This window comes from Melanerpes formicivorus, unplaced genomic scaffold (assembly GCF_026170545.1).
Source record: "Melanerpes formicivorus ecotype bairdi unplaced genomic scaffold, bMelFor1.0.p_v2 SCAF_34, whole genome shotgun sequence".
In the NCBI taxonomy this organism is placed as follows: Eukaryota; Metazoa; Chordata; class Aves; order Piciformes; family Picidae; genus Melanerpes; species Melanerpes formicivorus.
Window position 1 is genome coordinate 3,479,528 of NW_027142386.1, and position 25,143 is coordinate 3,504,670.

General features: G+C 57.7%; 2 protein-coding genes across 2 annotated transcripts in view; both read right to left on the bottom strand.

Moving 5' to 3' along the window:
• Window positions 1–3,890, bottom strand: part of LOXL2 (lysyl oxidase like 2) — an 86,448-nt gene extending 82,558 nt beyond the window's left edge. Inside the window, exon 1 of the mRNA XM_068156466.1 lies at window positions 3,427–3,890. The gene's annotated coding sequence lies outside the window, so the exon portion shown is untranslated. The remainder of the gene's footprint in view (window positions 1–3,426) is intronic.
• A 2,447-nt stretch (window positions 3,891–6,337) lies between these two features.
• Window positions 6,338–24,528, bottom strand: ENTPD4 (ectonucleoside triphosphate diphosphohydrolase 4). The gene is given in 15 exon segments (XM_068156488.1): window positions 6,338–7,558; window positions 8,630–8,791; window positions 10,216–10,301; window positions 11,640–11,780; window positions 11,782–11,968; window positions 13,285–13,409; window positions 13,411–13,449; window positions 15,109–15,239; window positions 16,393–16,452; window positions 18,092–18,195; window positions 18,296–18,446; window positions 19,302–19,507; window positions 21,481–21,678; window positions 22,970–23,087; window positions 24,458–24,528. Coding segments are annotated over 14 exon segments (1,902 nt in total). The 5' UTR covers window positions 23,056–23,087; window positions 24,458–24,528; the 3' UTR covers window positions 6,338–7,332.
• Between the last annotated feature and the right edge of the window lie 615 nt (window positions 24,529–25,143).

Below are 25,143 nucleotides of genomic sequence, written 5' to 3' on the forward strand. Positions count from 1 at the left end.
CCTGGAGATTTCTCTTCTCCAGGCTGAACACCTCCAGCTCCCTCAGCCTGCCCTCTGAGCAGAGCTGCTCCAACCCCATGATTCCAACCTGGTTTATCCTATGTAATATATTCTATTCTATGTAATATCATGTTTGTGGCCTCCTCTGGACCTGCTCCATCAGCTCCATGTCCTTCTTGGATTGAGGCCTCCAGACCTGGACACAGCATGTAGGAGATGATCCCATGCCATTAACACCCTTCATGTCCATAGGGCCAGCAAGGAGCTAAGGACCTTGTGATGCTGCTCTGCTGCCTCCAATCCTGCCTCCAGGTCTGGTGTGCCCAGCAGGAGGAGGACACAGAGCTGCTGGAGCGAGGCCAGAGGAGGCCACAAAGATGATCCAAGGGCTGGAGCAGCTCTGCTGTGAGGACAGGCTGAGGGAGCTGGGCTGGTGCCCAGGCAGAGGGACACAGCAAGCCCTCAGGAGGCTCATTTGGGCTTTCAATGAGCTTCATGCATTATTTGGTAGCAACAATGGCAGGGACAATGGGACAGGCTAGAACAAGGTGCCCCCGGCTCAGCCACACCATCAGCTGCCTGCTGTTGACTGTCCCCTTCCCTAAGTGCTGCAGGGACAGAAAGCCTTTGTGTTCCCACCAGCTGCAGGGCTGGAGGAGCCCCTTCCCTTCCCTTCCCTCTCCTCTCCTCTCCTTCCCTCTCCTCTCCTCTCCTTCCCTCTCCTCTCCTCTCCTTCCCTCTCCTCTCCTCTCCTCCCCTTCCCTCTCCTCTCCTCCCCTTCCCTCTCCTCTCCTCCCCTTCCCTCTCCTCTCCTCCCCTTCCCTCTCCTCTCCTCCCCTTCCCTCTCCTCTCCTCCCCTTCCCTCTCCTCTCCTCCCCTTCCCTCCCCTTCCCTTCCCTCTCCTTCCCTTCCCTTCCCTCTCCTTCCCTTCCCTTCCCTCTCCTTCCCTTCCCTTCCCTCTCCTTCCCTTCCCTTCCCTCTCCTTCCCTTCCCTTCCCTTCCCTTCCCTTCCCTTCCCTCTCCTTCCCTTCCCTTCCCTCTCCTTCCCTTCCCTTCCCTTCCCTCTCCTTCCCTTCCCTCTCCTCCCCTTCCCTCTCCTCCCCTCCCCTTCCCTCTCCTCCCCTTCCCTTCCCTCTCCTTCCCTCCCCTCTCCTTCCCTTCCCTCTCCTCCCCTTCCCTCCCCTCCCCTTCCCCACCCTCTCCTCCATACCTGGCTTATCTCATGGCTCTACTTTTGTCCCTTCCATTAGAGGTCACTGCTTGGCCTTCCTTGCTTTGAAGCTTTTGCCACACACAAAACCCACCCCAAAAAAAACCAAACCCCAGAAGAGTGATGTGGCCAAGAGGCCATGAAGCCAAAAGCTTCAGTGCCATTCACCTTGCCCATCCTAGGTCACTGGCAGGGGTCAAAGAGCAGTGCCCTCAACCTCTGCTCTGTGCTTTGCTGCATGCCTCACCTGCCCTTAATGGAGCTGGAGAAAGGAGAAGGTGACCAGGAGCAGCAGGAGAGAGACAAGCAAGCAGCTTAATGCAGAAGCAGACCCAAACAAACAAACATTGCCTTTGGCACTTGGGAATCCAGGGCCAGGAACAGGGCACTGAGTGGAAAGAGGGATTCCTCAGGCTCTTAAGGGAATCCTGTTGCCCCCTGGGGCTGTTGCTTGGTGTAGTCTCTTCAGAGCAAGCTTGGCCAGGGCTGGGATGGAAAAGCTCTCTGATTTTTTTTCCTTCTTTCCCTTTCATCTGGGGTTGCAAGAGAAATATGGGTTCAGTCTCCTCCTCCAAGCATCTTCCCCCTCTTCCAGAGCCCCTCAAGAGAGGTGAAAGAAAACACCCCATGGACCTGAGCAAAGCCTTCAGCACTGTCCCACACCACATCCTGGTCTCCAGGCTGGTGACACATGGGTGTGATGGGTGACCACTGGATGGGTACAGAACTGGCTTGATGGCTGCACCCAAAGAGTGGCTGCCCATGAATCCATGGCCCAGGGGAGGCCAGGGACAAGCAGAGTCCCTCAGGGATCAGTCCTGGGCCCAGGCTTGTTCAACATCTTTGTGGGTGCCATGGGCAGTGGCACTGAGTGCACCCTCAGCAGGTTTGCTGCTGGCACCAAGCTGTGTGGTGCAGCAGACAGGCTGGAGGGAAGGGATCCATCCAGAGGGACCTGGACAGGCTGGAGAGGTGGGCACAAGCCAACCTCAGGAGGTTCAACAAGACCAAGGGCAGGGTCCTGCAGCTGGGTGGAGGCAATGCCAGGCACAAATCCAGGCTGGGCAGGGACTGGCTGGAAAGCAGCCCTGAGGGGAGAGCCTTGGGGGTGCTGGTGGAGGAGAAGCTCAACAGGAGCTCTCAGTGTGCACTTGCAGCCCAGATTGCCAATCAGATCCTGGGCTGCAGCAGGAGAAGTGTGGCCAGCAGGGCCAGGGAGGTGATTCTCCCCCTCTGCTCAGCTCTGCTGAGACCACAGCTGGAGTACTGCAGCACCCAGCACTTGGACTTGTTCAGTGCCATCCTGTTGGACTCTGCCCAGCCTGGCAAGGTGCCTCTGCAGAGCTCTCCTACCCTCTAACAGATCAACTCCTGCCCCCAGCTTGCTGTCACCTGCAAACTTACTGATGACTGCCTCAATCCCCTCCTCCAGATCATCAATAAAGACATTGATCAGGCTGGGGCCCAGCACTGATCCCTGGGGCACACCACTGGTGCCTGGCTGCCAGCTGGCTGTGGCACCATTCACCACCACTCTCTGGGCTCAGCCTCCAGCCAGTTCCTAACCCAGCTCAGAGAGCTGCTGTCCAAGCCAGGGGCTGGCAGCTTGGCCAGGAGCTTGCTGTGGGGGATGGTGGCAAAGGCCTTGCTGCAGCCCAGGTAGACTACATCCACAGCCTGCCCCACAGCCACCAGGCAAGAGCCAGGGGGTTGGAGTTTTGGAAGTGGGGCTCAACCACTCCTCACCTCTGGAGCATCTTGAGTCCTGCTCACCTCACCAAGCAGATCACCATCTGAGAGCTGAAGGTGGGAAAATGGCCACAAAGGAAGGGAAAATGCTCAGAAAGGAGGAAAAATGCCCACAAACGAAGGTAAAATGCCAAGAAGTAGGGAAAATGCCCATGAAGGAGGAGGAAATGCCCACAAGGGGAGGTAAAATGTCCACCAAATGGGGGGAAAAACGCCCACAAAGGAGGGAAAAATGTCATGAAAGGAGGAAAATTGTCCACAAAGGAGGGAAAAATGTCATCAAAGGAGGGGAAATGCCCACAAGGGAAGGGAAAATGTCCACAACAGGAGGGAACAGTCCAATGGAGGCTAAGAGGATCCTGAAGGGACTGCAACAGCTCTGCTAGGAAGAAAGGCTGAGAGCCCTGGGGCTGTTTAGGCTGGAGATTAGAAGGCTGAGAGGGGATCTGATCAATGTCTATCAATACCTTAGGGGTGGAGGTCAGGATGAAGGTGCCAGGCTCTGGTTGGTGATGCCCAATGACAAGACCAGGAACAACAGGGACAAACTGGAACTCAGGAGGTTCCACCTGAAGAGGAGGAGAAAGTTGTTTGGTGTGAGGGTGCTGGAGGCCTGGAGCAGGCTGCCCAGGGAGGTTGTGGAGTCTCCTGCTGTGGAGAGCTTCCAGCCCCACCTGGATGTGTTCCTGTGTGACCTGCCCTGGGTGATGCTGATCTCTGGAGGTCCCTTCCAACCCCTAACATTCTGTGACTAATGGAAGAGTCTTCTCTGCTGGATAAACATCAAGGGGCAGGGCTGGGTTGGCCACTCAGCAAGTGCCAAACACTGCCCATGAATGGACTGGATTGGAGCTTGAGGAGGGCAGATTGAGACTGGAGACTAGGAAGAAATTCTTCCTGGTGAGTGTGGGGAGACCCTGGCAGAGGCTGCCCAGGAAGGCTGTGGATGTCTCCCTCTGGAGGTGTTCCAAGCCAGGCTGGATGAGGCCTTGAGCAGCCTGGGCTGGTGGGAGGTGTCCCTGCCCATGGCAGGGGGGTTGGAACTGGCTGAGCTTTAAGATCCTTTCCAACCCAGTAGAGGAGAAATTAGTTTGGTGTGAGGGTGCTGGAGGCCTGGAGCAGGCTGCCCAGGGAGGTTGTGGAGTCTCCTGGTGTGGAGAGCTTCCAACCCCCCCTGGATGCATTCCTGGGTGACCTGCCCTGGGTGATGCTGCCCTGGCAGGGGGGCTGGACTGGATGCTCTCTGGAGGACCCTTCCAACCCCTCCCACTCTGGGGGCTCTGTGCATTTTCCTGCTCACTGCCTCACCACCTTCACTGGACAGAACTCCTTCAGGGGGTTGTGGTTTTCATCCAGTTTGGGTTTTGTCTTTGGTGCTTGCCATTTTTGGTTAGTTTGGTTTTCACTTGCAGCAATTGAGACCTTATCTCCTGTGCTGAGAGGCTGCTGGCATCTGCCTGGGTTTTGCTCAGTCACATCCTGCTGTTCCCTCCCCACCAACGTCAGCCCTTGGCCAGGGCAGGGTCCTTTATCTGGGGCTGCAGGCAGAGGTTCTGCACTCTTGGGCTGAGGCAGCTCAGAAGCAGGAAGGAGAGGCCCAGGAACAATTGGGCAGTGTCAGTTTGCTGATAACCCTTATCAGCCTGCAAGTGCAAGAGGCTCCTTGCACAGGCCCAGCCAGCAGAAGTGAGAGGATTTATCTCAGCAGGCACTCAGCTGGTGCTCAGAAAAGAGCAGCAGGCAAACCAGGCTCTCAGCTGAAGAGCTCAGATTTGGCAGGCACACAGGAAAAAATCCTTCATGAAATGGAAACATCTTTAAATCAGAGATTCACAGAGTGCTTAGGGCTGGAAAGGACCTTAAAGATCAGCCAGTTCCAACCCCCCTGCCGTGGGCAGGGACAGCTCTCAACCAGACTTAGCTGCTCAAGGCCTCATCCAGTTTGGCCTTGAACACCCCCAGGCAGGAGGCAGCCACAGCCTCCCTGGGCAGCCTGTGCCAGACTCTCACCACCCTCACACTGAAGAGCTTCTTCCTCAGCTCCACTCTAACCCTGCTCTGCCTCAGCTCCAAACCATTCCCCCTTGGCCTGGCTCTAGACACCCTCAGCAAAAGTCTCTCTGCAGTCTTCCTGCAGGATCCCTTCAGCTCCTGGCAGGCAGCTCTGAGGTCCCCCTGGAGCCTTCTCCTCTGCAGGCTGCACAGCCCCAGCTCCCTCAGCCTGTGCTCACAGCAGAGCTGCTCCAGCCCTTGGAGCATCTTTGTGGCCTCCTCTGGCCTCACTCCAGCAGCTCTGTGTCCTTCTCCTGCTGGGCACACCAGAGCTGGAGGCAGGATTGGAGGTGAGGTGTGAGCAGAGCAGAGCCCAGGGGCAGAATCCCCTCTCCTGCCCTGCTGCCCACCCTGCTCTGGCTGCAGCCCAGCACACAGCTGCCTTGGGGCTGCAGGAGGGCACTGCTGGCTCCTGGGGAGCTGCTCAGCACCCAGCACCCCCAAGGCTCTTTCTGCAGGGCTGCTCTCAACCCACTCTGCCCTCAGCCTGGAGCTGCCCTGATCCAGATGCAGGACCTTGCACTGTGGCTTGTTGAGCCCACTTCTGAAGCCTGCCAAGATCCTTCTGGATGGATTCCTTCCCTCCAGTGAGTCCACAGCACCACACAGCTTGCTGCCATCAGCCAACCTGCTGAGGGTGCCTGAGTGCCACTGACAAAGCTGTTCCACAGCCCTGGCAGCCAGGGCAGCTCACACCTCCCAGAAGAGAAGAAAAGTTTTGCCAGCTGGATCCAGTGGGAAGAGAAATGCTCTAAAAGATCCACACCCCAGGAGCTCATAGAAATCTGACCTTTAATCATGGACAATTTTACCTTCAAGTCAAATCAACTGTTTTAAATAAAACATAAATTAACAAAGCAGAGGACTCCACAAGGAAGAAGACACAGGGCAGGGTCTGAGCCTAGCAGAACCAAAAAGCTGAGGCATGCTCCAGTTCTCCTCCTCCTTACTGGAGCTTCAGGGAGCTCTCTGAGTGAGCAGGAAACAGAAATCAAAGGTTTCATGAAGTGACTTTGGCCACTCTGAGGAGATTGGTTCCCAGACAAAAGGGAAAACTCTCACAAAGAAAACAAACCTAAACCCAAACTGATTTGAGTATATCACAGACTCACAGAACTGTCAGGGCTGGAAGGGACCTCAAGGCTCAGCCAGTTCCAACCCCCCTGCCATGGGCAGGGACACCTCACACCACAGCAGGTTGCTCACAGCCACATCCAGCCTGGCTGCAAACACCTCCAGGCAGGAGGCTTCCACCACCTCCCTGGGCAACCTGTGCCAGGCTCTCACCACCCTCATGGGCAACAACTTCTTCCTCACAGCCTCCCCACTTCTAGTTTTGCTCCATCCCCCCAGTCCTATCCCTCCCTGACACCCTCAAAAGTCCCTCCCCAGCTTTCTTGGAGCCCCCTGCAGGTGCTGGACGGCCACAATTAGGTCTCCTCAGAGCCTTCTCCTCTCCAGACTGAACAACCTCAACTCCCTCAGTCTGTCCTCACAGCAGAGCAGCTCCAGCCCTCTGCTCCTCCTCGTGGCCCTTCTCTGGACACATTCCAGCACCTCCAGACCCTTCCTGGCACAGAGGCTCCAGAACTGGCCCCAGAGCTCCAGCTGTGGTCTCAGCAGCGTGGAGCAGAGGGGCAGAATCCCCTCCCTGGCCCTGCTGGCCACACTTCTCTTGCTGCAGCCCAGGCTCTGCTTGGCTCCCTGGGCTGCAAGTGCTCCCTGCTGGCTCCTGCTGAGCTGCTTTTCTGGAAGCCCAGCACTGCTGCAACTGAATTTCCTTCTCTATCACAACACTGATGGCAGAACACAAAAGCTGACATGAAAGGGTTATTTGGGTTTTTTTCTGCCCCCCCCTTCCTGAGAACCCTGCACTTTCTCTCCTTGGACTTGGGGAGCCTCAGAATTGAGAAGTCAGAGCAAGCCTGGCAGAGAGAAGAAAAACCTCCTTCAGAGCCTCCCTCATCCTCCCCCTCACTCTCTGACCACACAGAGCTGAAGCTGCTGCTGCCCACTGCCTGCCAGCGAGCTTCTGCTCACTCCCATCACACACACACACACAAGTGCAACATTCCCACAGAACACCAGCAGCAAAAAAAGGTGAGTTTTGGCAGCTGGAACTTGGTGAGACTAAGCCAGGCTGACCCCCACACTCCCACCTCTCCAGAGCCCTTCCCTCTCACACGCTCTGGGCAGACACCTGCTTCTGAAAGGGGCAAAAAGGAGGAACCCTGAGGCAAAACAATGGCTTTTTCTCTGTGTGTGTGTGTGTGTGTGTGTAGCAAGTCCCAACAAAAGCACAGCTCCACCCCAGCATCTCCTCAGGGCCCTGGGATCTTCTGTGGGGGGAGCCCTTCCTCCATCCACAGGGCAGGGGAGGAGGAGTTGCGCAGCATGCGGCGGTGGATGCGGCGCAGGCGCAGCAGGTAGAGCAGGATGGAGAGCAGCACGACCAGGAAGCAGGCAGAGAACAGGTAGTGGTTGTAAACAAAGGAGAAGCTCCTCCAGTGGGAGTGGCTGCCACGGAAGTTCTCTTGCTGGATGTCCCTGGGAGGAAGCAAAAGGCAGGGCAGGGGTCAAGGAGGGAATCAAAGTTCACCTCCGAGCTGGCTGAGCGCGGGGGCAGAGCTTGGCTGGGACAGCAGCTCAGAGTGGGGAAGGCTGGAAGGGAGCTCTGGAGATCATCCAGGCAGGGGCACCCCCAGCAGCACAGTGCCCAGGGTGGGCTGGAAGCTCTCCACACAAGGAGGCTCCACAACCTCTCTGGGCAGCCTGCTCCAGGCCTCCAGCACCCTCGCACCAAAGGAGTTTCTCCTGACAGTCAGATGGAGCCTCCTGGCTGCCACTTTGTGCCCTCTGCCCCTTGGCCTGGCCCTGGGCACCACTCAGCAGAGTCTGGCCCCAGCCTCTTGCACTCTCCCCAGCTCCTTTAGCTCTTGCTGAGCATTGCTCAGATCCCCTCTGGGGCTGCTCTTATCCACCAGGGCTCTCAGCCTTTGCTCCTCACAGAGCTGCTCCTGGCCCCTCAGCATCTTCAAGGCCCTGTTGGACTCTCTCTAGCAGTTCCCTGGCCCTCTGCAACTGGGCATAATGCTCCAGATGTGGCCTCAGTAGGGCAGAGTTAGCACAAGAGGCTTTATAAAGGATTAGGTGAGCTACCTGAAATATCACAGCATGGCTCAGGCTGGAAGGGAGCTCAGAGATCACCCACTCCAACCCACCTGCCATGGGCAGGGACAGCTCTCAGCTACACTCAGCTGCTCAAGGCCTCATCCAGCCTGGCCTTGAACACCCCCAGGCAGGAGGCAGCCACAGCCTCCCTGGGCAGCCTGGGCCAGGCTCTCACCACCCTCACACTGAAGAACTTCTTCCTCAGCTTCACTCTAACCCTGCTCTGCCTCACCTTCAAACCATTCCCCCTTGGCCTGGCTCCAGATCCCCTCAGCAAAAGTCTCTCTGCAGCCTTCCTGGAGGAATCTCCTTGAGGCTCCATTAGGATCCTCTCCCCTCCCCCTACCTATCAGCTGCTTTGCTGCCACCACCCTTTTCCCCCTTCACCCAAATCCCCCACTTTCCACCCCAAAGCCCTTGGCAGGCACTGCAGGGCAGAGCTGGTACCTTAAAGGTAAAAAGCGAGTTCGGTAGAGGATGGCCCCCAGGGTCCACTGCACCTCTTTGTCATACACCTGCAGAGCTGTTTTCAAGTTGCTGTAAGTGACAGGAAAAGAGAAGCCACTGTGGAACACTTCATACATCCAGGCAGACTTAAAACACTGGTACCTGAGGGAAAGAAAAGTGGCAGGAGTTCAGAGCAGTGCTTAGAGACAGAGCTACACCTGACACGTCCTGATCCCAGCTCCCAGGAGGTTAGGGGCTGGAAGGGAGCTCCAAAGAGCATGGAGTGCAACCCCCTGCCAGGGCAGGAGCAGAGAATCCAGCCCAGGGCACACAGGAACACATCCAGACAGGGCTGCAAAGGCTCCACACAAGGAGACTCCACAGCCTCTCTGGGCAGCCTGCTCCAGGCCTCTGGCAGCCTCCCAGGGCAGAAGTTCCTCCTCCTGCTGAGCTGCAACCTCCTGGGCTGCACTTTCCATCCCTTGCCCCTTGGCCTGTGCCAGGGTGCAGCTGAGCAGAGCCTGTCCCCTCCCTCCTGCCCCCCAGCCCTCAGCTCTTGAGAGACATTGATCAGATCCCTCTCAGCCTTCTCCTCTCCACACTCAGCACCCCCAGGGCTCTCAGCCTCTCCTCCCCAGGCAGTGCTGCAGTCCCTTCAGCAGCCTTGCAGCCCTCCCTTGGACTCTCTCCAGCAGCTCCCTGTCCCTGCTCAACTGGGGAGCCCAGAGCTGGATGCAATATTCCAGGTGTGGCCTCAGCAGGGCAGAGCAGAGGGGGAGGAGAAGCTCCCTGGCCCTGCTGGCCACACTCCTCTGAATGCCCCCAGGACCCCCTTGGCCTTCTTGGCCCCCAGGGCTCATTGCTGTGCCCTGCAGCCCTTGCTGCCCAGCAGCACTGCCAGCTCCTTCTCCTTGGGGCTGCTCTCCAGCAGATCCCCTCCCAGCCTGTGCTGCTGCAGTTTATTCTTCCTTGCATTTCACTTCTTTCCCCTCCAACCAGTTTGGTGTTTTCCCTGCCCAGGGCCCTTCAAGCAATGAGTGGGAGCAGTTGCTTGTCCCATCAGTGGCTGTGTCCTCATCCACACACAGCTTGCAGGCTGTGGGGACCAAGACCTCTCTCACCCCAATGTCTCCTGAGAGCCCTGGGGGGTGAGTCAGGCTCCTGCTGCATGAGCTGCTTGGCTTTCATGATTCAGCTCCCCCCAGCACCCCTGGCTCTGCTGGCCACACTCCTCTGAATGCCCCCCAGGACCCTCTTGGCCTTCTTGGCCACACTCCTCTTGATGCCCCCAGGACCTCCTTGGCCTTCTTGGCCACACTCCTCTTGATGCCCCCAGGACCCCACTGGCCTTCTTGGCCCCCAGGGCACGCTGCTGTGCCATGCAGAACCTGTTCTCCAGCAGCCCCTGGGGCTGTGTTTGGTTTTGTTTCCCCTCCCTTTGGATGGCTGATGCAACACCCAAAGGCTCTGTTCACACCTGTGCACGACTTAATGAGCTGGATCATTGGGCCATCCCCTTGAGCTCTCCAGGGCCCGGCCAAGGTGTGGGGCTGAGTGAATGCTGAGCAAACAGCCAGGGCACTTACTTCAATCGGTGGAGATCAGCATGTGAGGCATAAAGGCCCCGGTCAAAACGCTCCCGCAGGACAGACCACTTTGTGGCACAGTACTCCTGCAAGAGAGGCAAGGGAGAAACAGACTGAGCAGACAGAACCCCAACTGAACCCCCCCCCAACAAACAAACTGAACAAAGAAACCCCCCAAGAACCCCAAAGCACCAAACAACCCCCCCCAAAAATAACCCCAAAGAAGAAAGCGGCCAAAACAAAACCACAACGAAAAAAGGCAAAGAACCCCCCCCCAAAAACCCCAAAGACAACAAAACCCCCCAAAAAAAATCCCAAAGACAACACCCCCCCCCCAAAAAACCCCAAAGACAACAACCCCCCCCCCAAAAAAAACCCCAAAGACAACAAAACCTCCCCAAAAAACCCCAAAGAGGGAGAGGGGGAGAGAGGGGGAGGAAGAGAGGGAGAGAGAGGGGGAGGAAGAGAGGGGAGAGAGAGGGGGAGGAAGAGAGGGAGAGAGAGGGGGAGGAAGAGAGGGAGAGAGAGGGGGAGGAAGAGAGGGAGAGAGAGGGGGAGGAAGAGAGGGAGAGAGAGGGGGAGGAAGAGAGGGAGAGAGAGGGGGGAGGAAGAGAGGGAGAGAGAGGGGGAGGAAGAGAGGGAGAGAGAGGGGGAGGAAGAGAGGGAGAGAGAGGGGGGAGGAAGAGAGGGAGAGAGAGGGGGGAGGAAGAGAAACCAGAAGGCAGATCTCAGTGCCACATGCCCTCTCTCTTTCTCTCTCTTGGCACCTGTGGACTGTGGCAGTTTTAGGCTATGCCTTGGAAGATTTTTCCCACAGAAGAGAATGGGGGTGTGGGAATTTCCAGGCCCCCACAGGTCACATTCCTCTGCAGTGGTACTTAAACTCTCTGGTCTCACACTTAGGAGGTGAAATAAAGCTTGTGTCTTGCCCAGGACATTGACCAAGCAGGTCACAGCCCTCTGCTGTATGTTGTAGCCTGACCTGAAACTCTTCCCAACACCCTGAGCCCTGTTCAGGGAGCTGTAGAGAGGTCTCCCCTCAGCCTCCTCTTCTCCACACTGAACACCCCCAGCTCCATCAGCTGCTCCCCAGCCCTGCTCCCCAGCCCCTTCCCCAGCTTCCTTGCCCTTCTCTGGACCTGCTCCAGCTCCTCAATGTCCTTCTGGCAGCGAGAGGCCCAGGACTGAATGTAGGCTTGGAGCTGCAGCTGCAGCAGTGCCCAGTGCAGGGGCACAGTCCCTACCCTGCTGCTGGCCACTCCAGGCTGATCCAGGCCTCCTTGGCCACCTGTGGGCACAGCCCTGGCTCATGCTGAGCCAGCTGTCATCTCCAGGCCCCTTTTGCAGTGGGCAGCTTTCCAGCCACCCTTGCTGCAGCCTGGGGCATGGCACTGGCCAAGGTTTCCCCCTCAGGAGCAGCTCACCTTGGCAGCCTTGGTGAACTTGGCAGCGTTGTAGTCCCCTCCCATGCGCAGCACGTCCTCAGTGCAGTAGTAGAACTCTGAGAAGCCATAGAATTCACTGTTCTGGAAGGGCACAGCAGGCTGGTAGACACCATTGAGGGAAGGTCTGTGTTTCATTGGTCTTGTTCATGAAGGGCTGGATGAGCTCACGACAGAGCTGGAAGTCCCCCGTGCCCCGCAGGTGCAGGACCTGCCCACCCTGCTGGACTTCATCCTCAGCATCCAGGGGCAGGCAGGGATCCAGGTAGGGGGAATCAGAAGTCAGCCCTGTCTGCTTGCCCAGCAGCCTGCAAGGGAGAGCAAGCACAGGCAGCATGGAATCAAGGAGGTTGGAAAAGACCTCAGGGATCAGCAAGTCCAACCTGGCACCCAGCACCTCCTGACAGCTAACCTGTGGCTCCAAGGGCCACATCCAAGCCCCCTCCTGACCACCCCCAGGGATGGGGACTCCACCACCTCCCTGGGCAGCACATCCCAGTGGGCAGTTCCTCTTTCTGGGAAGAGCTTCACAAGAGCAGCAAAAAAGCTGCCTCATGTGCAGAGACTTCAGAACTGCCTGCAGCATGCTCTGGAAGTGAAGAGTTTCACCAAATCAGGGGAGTCACAGCATGGGTTGGGCTGGAAGGGACCTTAAAGATCAACCAGTTCCAATCCCCTGCCACAGGCAGGGATACCTCCCACTAGCCCAGGTTGCTCAAAGCCTCATCCAGCCCTGGCCTTCAACACCCCCAGGCAGGAGGCAGCCACAGCCTCCCTGGGCAGCCTGGGCCAGGCTCTCACCACCCTCACACTGAAGAGCTTCTTCCTCAGCTCCACTCTAACCCTGCTCTGCCTCAGCTTCAAACCATTCCCCCTTGGCCTGGCTCCAGACCCCCTCAGCAAAAGTCTCTCTGCTGCCTTCCTGCAGGATCCCTTCAGCTCCTGGCAGGCAGCTCTGAGGTCCCCCTGGAGCCTTCTCCTCTGCAGGCTGCACACCCCCCAGCTCCCTCAGCCTGTGCTCCCAGCAGAGCTGCTCCAGCCCTTGGAACATCTTTGTGGCCTCCTCTGGCCTCACTCCACAGCTCTGTGTCCTTCTCCTGCTGGGGACCCCAGAGCTGGAGGCAGGATTGGAGGTGAGGTGTGAGCAGAGCAGAGCTCAGGGGCAGAATCCCCTCTGCTGCCCTGCTGTCCACCCTGCTCTGGCTGCAGCCCCAGCACACAGCTGCCTTGGGGCTGCAGGAGGGCACTGCTGGCTCCTGGGGAGCTGCTCAGCACCCAGCACCTCCAAGGCTCTTCCCTGAGAGCTTTAAATCACTTAAAAATCACTTTTGCTTTACTATATGAAGTTGGGATTTTCATCCCTTGGGAGAGAAGGCTGAGAAGAGCTGCTCAGGGATCTTGAACCTCTAAGGGCTTTACCTACTGAAGGGTGAGCAGTGATCAGACAATCCTCTTCCTGAAATGCCCCAAGCTCTGTTCGTTATCCCCTGCCCTGCTGCTCTGGCTGCAGCCAGTCCTTTGTCCTTCTTATGGTGGAGACACCACAACTGGGGGCTCAGTTAGGGGCTCAGTGAGCCCTGTGAAGCCCAGAACCCACATCCCCCAGTGCCTGCAGCCAGCTACCTGTTTCTTGAGCAGAGTGCTGGCAAAGAGGCTCTCCTCGTATCGCTGCCTCGCCGCGTTACCCCCGAAGCCCAGGAAGGTGGCAACGTAGACTCTGTAGATGTGCTCAGTTTGATGAGCATCACACCCCCAGGTTGAACTCTGCAAGCAAGTTTTTGGCTACTTCCTCCTGCAGGAAACACAAGCACCAAGGTGAGGTGGAAATAACAGGAGCCAGGACCCAAAGATGACACAAAACTGATCAGCAGCCACCTGCAAGCCTTTGCAGCCTCCAGCTGGCGATGCACCGGGGCGAGCTGCTCTCAGCTTCAGTGCCCACTGGAGAGCCACAGCTGAGGACCTCCCTGCTAGTCCTGCTCTAGGTCACTTCTCCGTGAAGTTAGTAGGAGATTATCCCTGCAGCTGGCTCAGGACAATCCCAGACACAACTCCAGGCTGGGTGCAGAGTGGGTTGAGAGCAGCCCTGCAAAAAGAGCCTTGGGGGTGCTGGGTGCTGAGCAGCTCCCCAGGAGCCAGCAGTGCCCTCCTGCAGCCCCAAGGCAGCTGTGTGCTGGGCTGCAGCCAGAGCAGGGTGGGCAGCAGGGCAGCAGAGGGGATTCTGCCCCTGGGCTCTGCTCTGCTCACACCTCACCTCCAATCCTGCCTCCAGCTCTGCTGTCCCCAGCAGGAGAAGGACACAGAGCTGTGGAGTGAGGCCAGAGGAGGCCACAAAGATGCTCCAAGGGCTGGAGCAGCTCTGCTGGGAGCACAGGCTGAGGGAGCTGGGGCTGTGCAGCCTGCAGAGGAGAAGGCTCCAGGGGGATCTCAGAGCTGCCTGCCAGGAGCTGAAGGGATCCTGCAGGAAGGCTGCAGAGAGACTTTTGCTGAGGGGGTCTGGAGCCAGGCCAAGGGAGAATGGTTTGAAGCTGAGGCAGAGCAGGGTTAGAGTGGAGCTGAGGAAGAGACCTCTGGAGCTCATCCAGTCCAACCCTCCTGCTCCAGCAGGGCACCCACAGCAGCTTGCCCAGGAGCACAATGGCCAGAGGGGGTTGGAAGCTCTCCACACAAGGAGACTCCACAACCTCTCTGGGCAGCCTGCTCCAGGGCTCTGCCACTTTCAAAGTGAAGAATCTTTTCCTCATGTTGAAGTGGAACCTCCTGGCTGCCACTTTGTGCCCCTTGCCCCTTGGCCTGGCCCTGGGCACCACTCAGCAGAGTCTGGCCCCAGCCTCTTGCCCCCCACAGCTCCTTTGGCTCTTGCTGAGCATTGCTCAGCTCCCCTCTGGGGCTGCTCTTCTGCAGGCTCTCAGCCTTTGCTCCTCACAGAGCTGCTCCAGGCCCCTCAGCAGCTTCCCAGCCTACTCTGGACACTTCCCTGTCCCTCTGCACCTGGGGAGCCTAGAACTGGACCCAGGACTCCAGCAGTGGCCTGGCTCTGTCTCACAGAAGCTCTTACAGGGGAAGAAGCACACAACACCCAAATCCAACCTCCAGTCCAACACACACTTACATCCCTGCATGCACAGCAGCCACAGAGCCCAGACCCACTGTGAATAAAACCAGTGGCCAATGACACTGCTGGGAAGCAACTCTCTGAGTGCCCAAGACAACTGAACTGCTGAGCTGAGGAAGGCCTCTGCCAGCTTTGATCTTCTCTTGCTTTGCTCTTTGTTTTGGTGGCATGGGATGTAAAGGGAGGGGAGGACTCCAAACAAATGGAGGGGGGGGTGAAGAGGGGTGGGGGCAAAACCCAAACTCCAGAGCAAGGACAATGCATGGCAAAGAACTCCAAAAGCCAAAAGGAGGAAGTTGCACAGATAATAACCTGCTGTGAAGAGGCAAAGCTTACAGTTTTAGGGACTTCATAGGCAATCTGAGTCGAGACTCCACCCATGTCAAGGATACCCACTGTCCTCTTTCTGAAGATGGCCTCCTTGTTCTCACTGCCTGGCACAAGGACCTCCACAACTGCTTCATCCTCTGGACAGAACACAGAGTTAACCAGCTTGGAAAAGACCTCAGAGATCAGCCAGTCCAACCTCATCCAACCCCCAGCACCACCTCATCACCTAAGCCATGGCACTGAGTGCCTCCTCCAGGCTCTCTTCAAAACACTTCCAGGGATGGTGACTGAGAAATGCTGCAGGAGAGCAAGAGGGCAGGGAGGAACACCTCCCCCCTCACCCCAGGGCAGGCCTAAAGCAGCAGGGCTCTGCCCCTGGGTAACTTCTGGGGGTTTGGGGGAGCAATGCAGACTGCCAAAACTTCCCATCAAAAGCTGAGGCCACAGCAGCAGCTTGGGATGGAGGAGGTCTTCTGCAAGGCCCTGGCAAAGGGCTGGGAGGGATAGGATGAGGGACAACAGCTTTTGAGCTGGGAGAGGGGAGATTGAGACTGCAGATGAGGAAGAAACTCTTGAGGGGGAGGGTGGGGAGACCCTGGAACAAGTTGCCCAGGGAGGCTGTGGCTGTCCCCTCCCTGGAGGTGTTCCAGGCCAGGCTGGATGAGGCCTTGAGCAGCCTGGGCTGGGGGGAGGTGTCCCTGCCCATGCCAGGGGGTTGGCACTGGATGAGCTTTGAGCTCCCTTCCAACCCAACCCATTATCTGGCTCCAAAAGCACAGCAGCAGGGACAGCAAAGCCATCCTTGAACCATAGAGTCCCAGACTGGTTTGGGTGGGAAGGGACCTTTGAAGCTCATCCAGTGCAAGCCCCTGCAGCCAGCAGGGACATCCCCAACCAGAGCAGGCTGCTCAGAGCCACAGACAACCTGACCTGGATTGGTTCCAGGTATGGGGCAGCTCTCTGCCAGGCTCTCAGCACCCTCAGTGTCTAACATTTCTTCCTTCTCTCCAGCCTCAATCTCTCTCTCTCAGTTCACACCACCCCCCCTTGGCCTGTCCCACCAGGCCCTGCTCAAAGTCTGCCCCCAGTTTTCTTCAAGTCCTGCAAGGCCACCAGAAGGTCTCCCTGGAGCCTTCTCTTCTCCAGGCTGAGCAACCCCAACTGTCTCAGCCTGGCCTCACAGCAGAGCCCTTCCAGCCCTGCCAGCATTGCTGTGGCCTCCCCTGGCCCTGCTCCAACAGGTCCCTGCTGCAGGGATGCACTGGGAGTGCTCCCTGTTCAGACACTCACCATCATCTGTATGTTCAAATCTTCCAAGCACAAAGTTGATGCCAATCCATGCATAAACTCCTGTGGGGATAAAGAACAGAGCTTGGGGCATTTCAGGAGGAGGATTGTCTGATCACTGCTCACCCTTCATTAGATAAAGCCCTTAGAGGTTCAAGATCCCTGAGCAGCTCTTCTCAGCCTTCTCTCCCAAGGGATGAAAATCCCAACTTCATATAGCAATGCAGAATGGTTCTAAAGTGATTTAAAGCTCTCAAGAAAGAGCCTTGGGGGTGCTGGGTGCTGAGCAGCTCCCCAGGAGCCAGCAGTGCCCTCCTGCAGCCCCAAGGCAGCTGGGTGCTGGGCTGCAGCCAGAGCAGGGTGGGCAGCAGGGCAGCAGAGGGGATTCTGCCCCTGGGCTCTGCTCTGCTCACACCTCACCTCCAATCCTGCCTCCAGCTCTGGTGTCCCCAGCAGGAGTAGGACACAGAGCTGTGGAGTGAGGCCAGAGGAGGCCACAAAGATGCTCCCAGGGCTGGAGCAGCTCTGCTGTGAGCACAGGCTGAGGGAGCTGGGGCTGTGCAGCCTGGAGAGGAGAAGGCTCCAGGGGGACCTCAGAGCTGCCTGCCAGGAGCTGAAGGGATCCTGCAGGAAGGCTGCAGAGAGACTTTTGCTGAGGGGGTCTGAAGCCAGGCCAAGGGGGAATGGTTTGAAGCTGAGGCAGAGCAGGGTTAGAGTGGAGCTGAGGAAGCAGCTCTTCAGTGTGAGGGTGGTGAGAGCCTGGCCCAGGCTGCCCAGGGAGGCTGTGGCTGCCTCCTGCCTGGGGGTGTTGAAGGCCAAACTGGATGAGGCCTTGAGCAGCTGAATCTAGTGGAGATCTGTCCCTGCCCATGGCAGGGAGGTTGGAGGAGAGGATCTCTGAGCTCCATTCCAACCTGAGCCATTCCATGGTTCTATGACTTTCAGCCTCTCCAGCAAGCTGATCCCATCAAACCATGGCTCCTTCAGAAACCATTTTTCCCTGCCATGCTTCTCCCATCAATCCCTGGTGCCTAATTCTCACCCCTCCCTCCCCCAAAGCAGAGAACTCAAATTCCTGCTAAATACTGAAGTTATTTTCACTGCTAATGAGAAAACATTTAAAGGAGTCAGAAGAGAGAGAGAGAGAACTGCTCTGCTGTGAGGACAGACTGAGGGAGTTGGGGTTGTGCAGGCTGGAGAGGAGAAGGCTCCAAGGAGACCTAATTGTGGCCTTCCAGGATCTGCAGGGGGCTCCAAGAAAGCTGGGGAGGGACTTTTGAGGGTATCAGGGAGGGATAGGACTGGGGGGGATGGAGCAAAACTAGAAGTGGGGAGATGCAGATTGGCTGTGAGGAAGAAGTTGTTCCCCAGGAGGGTGGTGAGAGCCTGGCACAGGCTGCCCAGGGAGGTGGTGGAAGCCTCCTGCCTGGAGGTGTTTGCAGCCAGGCTGGATGTGGCTGTGAGCAACCTGCTGTGGTGTGAGGTGTCCCTGGCCATGGTAGGGGGGTTGGAACTGGCTGAGCCTTCAGGTCCCTTCCAACCCTGACCATTCTCTGATTCCATAGCTCACAGCAGATGATCTTCTGCTCCTGCTGAGGTCTCTTAGTCAAAGCATTAACTAAAGAACCCCAAACCAATAAATGAATCCAAGTTGCATTGGGAATGCAGCAAACATCCCCAAGAGAATGTGAATGGAGCTCACCTTCCTGCTTCCCTGAAATCACCTCTGCATGGGAGTCTGAGAAGAGGAAGTCAAACTGCACAGGGATGTCAGTGAGCAGATCTTCAAGGATTGCCTTCTGCTGGCTGCCAAAGAAGCACAGTTAAAAAACCCAAGAAAACCCCAAACCAGGCAGGCAGGGCAGGGCTGGGGTGGGAAAGGGTAAAAGACAGGAGAGCAAATCACCTTTCTGGCAGAATCCTCATGCCTGCAGTACAGAGGATGTAGAGAGGAGTCTCCTTGTGCTTGGCACGGGGCACGTGCTCAGCAGCAAAGCTGAGGAGTGGGGAGATGTAATCACTGACCTTGCCTGGAGAGCTGGCAAACTCTGAGATGCCTGCAGGAAGGAAAAGGAGGAGAGGGAAGCAGCTCAGCTGTGAGCTGGGGAAAAACCTGCAGAACCAAAGAGAAGCCAAAGGGCAAAGCCAGGGAATCCAGAACACAGAAGCAACCAGGTGGGAAAAGACCTCAGAGATCAGCAAGTCCAAGCTGGCACCCAGCACCTCCTGACAGGCAACCCATGGCTCCAAGGGCCACATCCAAGCCCCTCTTGAACACCTCCAGGGCTGGGGACTCCACCACCTCCCTGGGCAGCACATCCCAGTGGCCAATCTCTCCTGGAGGAATTTCTTCCTAACACCCAGCCTGAACCTCCCCTGGCACAGCTTGAGACTGTGTTCTCTTGTTCTGCTGCTGGGTGCCTGGGAGAGGAGACCAACCCCCAGCTGGCTACAACTTCCCTGCAGGGAGTTGGAGAGAGCAAGAAGGTCTCCCCTAAGCCTCCTCTTCTCCAGGCTAAGCAACCCCAGCTCCCTCAGCCTCTCCTCACAGGGCTGTGCTCCAGACCCCTCCCCACCCAGGAGGCTCCCCTCCTGCCCAGAGAGCCACCCAGCAGGCTCCCCTCCTGTCCAGAGAGCCACCCAGCAGGCTCCCCTCCTGCCCAGAGAGCCACCCAGCAGGCTCCCCTCCTGTCCAGAGCCACCCAGCAGGCTCCCCTCCTGTCCAGAGAGCCACCCAGCAGGCTCCCCTCCTGTCCAGAGCCACCCAGCAGGCTCCCCTCCTGTCCAGAGCCACCCAGCAGGCTCCCCTCCTGTCCAGAGCCACCCAGGAGGCTCCCCTCCTGCCCAGAGAGCCACCCAGCAGGCTCCCCTCCTGTCCAGAGCCACCCAGGAGGCACCTCTCTGCCCAGTACCTGGTTTAATTTTCATCACCACTGGTTTCCTGGCTTTGTCCCTCATCTGCTTGATGTCCAGCAGGTCATGGGGATTGCCATTGTGCCTGGGCCAACAGTACACAAAGATCCTGGAGCCACTGCTGCCACAGTCCACAACGATGCCATAGTTGAGGTTGGGGTTGCTGGTGTCTGTGGCCTCTGTGTCAGTGACTCTGGCAAGGTATCTGCAGGAGAACTAAAGGTTACTCAAGTGCCCCAGGGAAGCTTTTCCTCCCCATCAGCTTCAGAGCCAGAAGCCCCACAGCTGTCACTGCTGTGAAGACACAAACCCAGCCCTGAAGTATCCCTGCTAAGGACTCAGTCCCCACAGCAAACATCCCAACCAACCTGCAAAAGAATTGGTGCTGAGGCCAGGCTGAGAGGGTTTGGGGTTGCTCAGCCTGGAGAAGTGAAGGCTCCAGGGAGACCTTCTGGTGCCCTAGCAGGATTTAAAGAGGCTGAGCAGAAAGCTGGGGAGAGACTTTTTGAGCAGGGCCTCCTGTGACAGGACAAGGGGGGGGATGGATTGAACTCAAAGAGGGAGATTCAGAGGGGAGAGAAGGAAAGAAGGTGCTGAGAGCCTGGCCCAGGCTGCCCAGAGAGGTTGGAGCTGCCCCATCCCTGGCACCATTGCAGGGCAGGTTGGTTTGGGCTCTGAGCAACCTGCTCTGCTTGGGGATGTCCCTGCTGGCTGCAGGGGGGTTGGACTGGGTGGGCTTGAAAGGTCCCTTCCCACCCCAAGCATTCCAGGGTTTCTGTGCCTCTTGTTTTCCTGAGCTGCTGCAGACACATCCCATAGGATAATCTCAGCCTGAGCTCTTGAGACATGAAAATCAGCTGAGATGAGAATGTTTCACTCCTATACTTGCATAGCATGGGAGGGGTTGGAAGGGACCTGTGGAGATCAGCCAGTCCCAGCCCCCTGCCAGGGCAGGATCACCCAGGGCAGGTCTCACAGAACACATCCAGGTGGGTTTGGGATCTCTCCAGAGAAGGAGACTCCACAGCCTCTCTGGGCTGCCTGCTCCAGGCCTCCAGCATCCTCACAATGAAGTTTTCCCTTCTGTTCCCCTGGCACCTCCTCTGCTCCAGCTTGCCCCCAGTGCCCCTTGGTCTGTCCTTGGACATCCCTGAGCAGAGCCTGGCTCCAGCCCTGCACATCTTCATCCCCTGCAATGAAGGCAGCCCTCAGGCTCCTCTGCTCCAAGCTCCCTCAGCCTGGCCTCAGTATCACCAAGGTCAAAGGTCATCCAGTCCAACCTGGCACCACAGACCTCATGATTAAACCATGGCACCAAGTGCCACATCCAATCTCCTCTTGAACACCTCCAGGGATGGGGACTCCACCACCTCCCTGGGCAGCACATTCCAATGGCCAACAACTCTCTCTGGGAAGAACTTTCTCCTCCCCTCCAGCCTAAACTTCCCCTGGCACAGCTTGAGACTCTGTCCTCTTGTTCTGGTGCTGGGTGCCTGGGAGAAGAGACCAACCCCCTCCTGGCTCCAACCTCCCTTCAGGGAGTTGCAGAGAGCAAGAAGGTCTCCCCTGAGCCTCCTCTTCTCCAGGCTAAGCAACCCCAGCTCCCTCAGCCTCTCCTCACAGGGCTGTGCTCCAGACCCCTCCCCAGCCTCATTGCCCTTCTCTGGACACCTTCAAGTCTCTCAATGTCCTTCTTAACCTGAGGAGCCCAGAACTGGACACAGGACTCCAGGTGTGGCCTAACCAGTGCTGAGCACAGGGCAGGATGAGCTCCCTGCTCCTGGTGGCCACACTGTTCCTGATGCAGGCCAGGATGCCCTTGGCCTTCTTGGCCACCTGGGCACACTGCTGGCTCATGTTCAGCTGCTGTCAGTCAGCACCCCCAGCTCCTCACAGGGAGATGTTCCACTGCCTGCAGCAGCTCTGTGGCTCTGAGATGGACTCTCTCAAGCAGTTCCCTGAGGTCCCTCTGGAACTGAGGGGCCCAGAGCTGGCCACAATATTCCAGATGTGGCCTCAGCAGGGCAGAGCAGAGTGGGAGGAGAACCTCTCTGGGACGACCAAGCAGAGCCCTTCTAACCCCCCATGGCTTTTACAGACCTGAGCTGCCAGGGCTCTCTCTTTCAGCCCCAAACCACCTGCCCTTCCCCTCCACAAGCCCCTTGCCAGCTCCCTCACCTGTGGAAGCTTTTGTCCCTGTAGGCACGCCCATACTTGCTCCTGAGGACCACCAGGGAATAGTAAAGCAGGGAGAGAGCAGCAGCCAGGACTCCAACCACCAGGATCTGCCTCAGGCTGGTGTTGAGGACACGGGGACATCCCACTGGAGAGATGCTGAAGTGCCAAGAAGCAGGAAGCAAACATGAGATGCTGATCCTAAAATCCAGAGAGGACAATCTGCTTGAAAAGTTGACTTTATTACACCCCACAGACCCCCCCAAAGAAAGGCAGAAAATAGAATCACAGAATCCACCAGGCTGGAAAAGACCTCAGGGATCAGCAACTCCAACCTGTGAGCTATCCCCTGACACCTCCTGACAGCTGAACCATGGCTCCAAGGGCCACAGCCAAGCCTTACTTCAACACCTCCAGGGATGGGGACTCCACCACCTCCCTGGGCAGCACATCCCAATGGAAGAATTTCTTCCTCCCCTCCAGCCTAAACCTCCCCTGGCACAGCTTCAGACTCTGTCCTCTTGTTCTGCTGCTGGGTGCCTGGGAAAAGAGACCAACCCCCCACCTGGCTACAACCTCCCTTCAGGGAGTTGCACAGAGCAAGAAGGTCTCCCCTGAGCCTCCTCTTCTCCAGGCTAAGCAACCCCAGCTCCCTCAGCCTCTCCTCACAGGGCTGTGCTCCAGACCCCTCCCCAGCTTTGTTGCCCTTCTCTGGACATCTTCCAGCAGCTCAACATCTTCCCTACACTGAGGAGCCCAGAACTGGACACAGGACTCCAGGTGTGGCCTAACCAGTGCTGAGCACAGGGCACAATGACCTCCCTGCTTCTGCTGGCCACATTGCTCCTGACCCAGGCCAGGATGCCATTGGCCTTCTTGGCCACCTGGGCACACTGCTGGCTCATGTTCAGCTGCTGTCCATCACTACCCCCAGGTCCCTCTCTGCCTGGCTGCTCTCAGCCACTCTGACCCCAGCCTGTAGCACTGCCTGGGGTTGCTGTGGCCACAGTGCAGCACCTGGCACTTGGACTTGTTCAATGCCATCCTGTTGGACTGTGACCATCTGCCCAGCCTGGCAAGGTCCCTCTGCAGAGCTCTCCTACCCTCTAACAGATCAACTCCTGCCCCCAGCTTGGTGTCATCTGCAAACTTACTGCTGATGGACTCAGTGCCCTCATCCAGATCATCAATAAAGATACTGAGCAGGCTGGGGCCCAGCACTGATCCCTGGGGCACACCACTGGTGCCTGGCTGCCAGCTGGCTGTGGCACCATTCACCACCACTCTCTGGGCTCAGCCTCCAGCCAGTTCCTACCTCAGCAGATTCCAGACACCAACAGATTCTTCAGAAGCCTCTGCTTTGCCCATTCCCTGCCTTGAGGGCACTCAAGGCACCATCCCCATCTTTGAGTTCATTATCAGCCATGACTTTATCACTAGCTTCCCTGGCAGCTGCTTGGGGATCCTTGCCTCCCCATTCTGAGATCCTTACCTCCCCATTTTGGGTGTGACCAGCAGAGAGAAAAGCCAAGCTGGTGTGCAAACATCAGCCAGCCACCTCAGCCTGACAAGGCACATCAACCTTCCTCAAAGCCATGGCTCCTCTGTTCCTGAATGAAAGAGAGACCAGAGATGAGCTTCCAGACAGCATTATGAAGAGCACTAGCAGCAGGTCCTTCCCCTCTGCTCTGGGGAGGCTACATGTGGAATGCTAGGCCCAGTCTGAGGCTCCCCAGGGCAAGAACTACACAGAGGAAGTTCAGTGTAGGGCTACAAAGATGACAGAGGTGCTGAAGTGTCTCTCACATGATGAGAGGAGGCAGCAATATGAATGCACAGAGGCATCTGAATGGAAAGAGGGAAGCAAACTCTCCTCTCAGTGGTGCCCAGTGACATGAGGCACAAGGTGCAAAGCACAAGGAGTTCATGGAATCACAGAGTTTTGACTGAGAAAGCCCTGTAAGATCAACCCTTAACCCAGCACTGCCAAAGCACCACCAAACCCTGGCCCTCAGCACCACATCTACACAGCTATGAAACCTCTCCAGGGCTGGGGACTGCACCACTGCCCTGGGCAGCCTGGGCCAGGCCTGGACAACCCTCAAGGGGAAGAAATTGTTCCTCATGGCCAACCTAAACCTCCCCTGGTGCAACCTGAGGCCATTTTTCTGGCAAGATCTGTCAGGACAGAGCTCAGCAAGACACTTAGTGAACAGAAAACACCCCCCATGAGGGTGCAGGGACACTGGAACTGGTTGCTCTGGGAGGTTCTATGGCATCTCCACTCTCAGAGACATTCAAAGCCTGCCTGGATGGTGTCCTGGGCATCCTCCTCAGGCTGACTCTGCCTGCAGCATAGCTGCTCACTGCTCTGCTCAGGAAGAGGAAAAGAAGTCGGGCACAGACAGCAGCACAGCTGCTGCACAAGCTTTCTTAAGCAGAGCACCTTCAGCTCTGCTGCTACCGGCAAAGCCTCTGCCTGCGATGCAAAGCCTCCAGATGCTACAGAACTGCAGCACCACTTGAAGAGGAGATCACCACACAAATGCCGACACTCCAGGGCAGGTCAGGACTTCCCTTCTTTTTCCACCCCCTGCAGGTGGCCTCGCAGCCCTTCCACTCCCGCCGCAGCCTTACGAAAGCAGCTGCCCGAGGTGCCACCAATTCCCTGCGCGGCTGCCAAACCGCAGCCGCCCACTCCCGCTCCGAGCGAGTCCCACAAGCTCGCAGGGAGTGGAACATGCAGGGTGGCTGTGCAAATCCCAAACCTCTTCCTCGCACGCCAGCATCGGAGAGGCCACACGGCACGGCCCTGCCTCACCCCTCATCCCGCTCCCCAAAACCGCAGCGGCACCCCCGACGAGCGGGGCCCACCCTGAGAGAACAGACACGCTCCCCCCAGGCACGGCCAGCCTAGGAGGAACCCTCCCTTCTGCCTTCCCAGCCATAAAGCCCGGATAGCCGCCGCCACCACACTCACCTGCCGGCCCGCCGCCGGCCCGCCGCATAGCAACCGGCCACGGCACCACTTCCGGGTCCCGCCGCCGGACGTGACGCAAACACGCACGCAAGTGGTGCTGCCGGCAGTGGGTGGGGAAGGGATTCCCCGGGGGCGTAACCGGCCCTGGGGAGGCGGGGCCAGTGGGACAGTGGGCGAGGCCAAGGATGAGGTGTGGTCGTGGATGGTCAAGGTATGAGAGGGGGCGTGGCCACGGTTGAGGCGTGCTAGTGATTGGTCGTAGGTATGGGGGGGCGTGGCCCAGGGGCTGCTGGTGGGCTGGGAGCGACGCTGTGGGAAGGGTTGTGGCATTACTGAGGCTAAGCGGAGCTGGCACAGAATGCTTCCAGCCACTTCCCAGCCCCAGCTCTAGCCCCAACCCTAGCACCAGCACTGTCCTGGGCTGATCCCCAGCAACGTGGGCATTAGGGGCAGGGAATTAATTCTGCCCCTCTGCTGTGACTCCCCCTGCAGTGCTGGGGCCGGCTCTGAAGCCCCCAACAGAAGGGCAAGGACTGCTAGAACTGGGCTGTAGGAGGCCACAAAAATGATGTGGGGGCTGGAAACTCTCTGCTGTGAAGCCAGGCTGAGTGAGGTGGAGTGGTTGAGCCTGGAGAAGAGAAGGCTCTGGGAGAGACCTTCTGGTGGCCTTTCAGGACTTAAAGAAA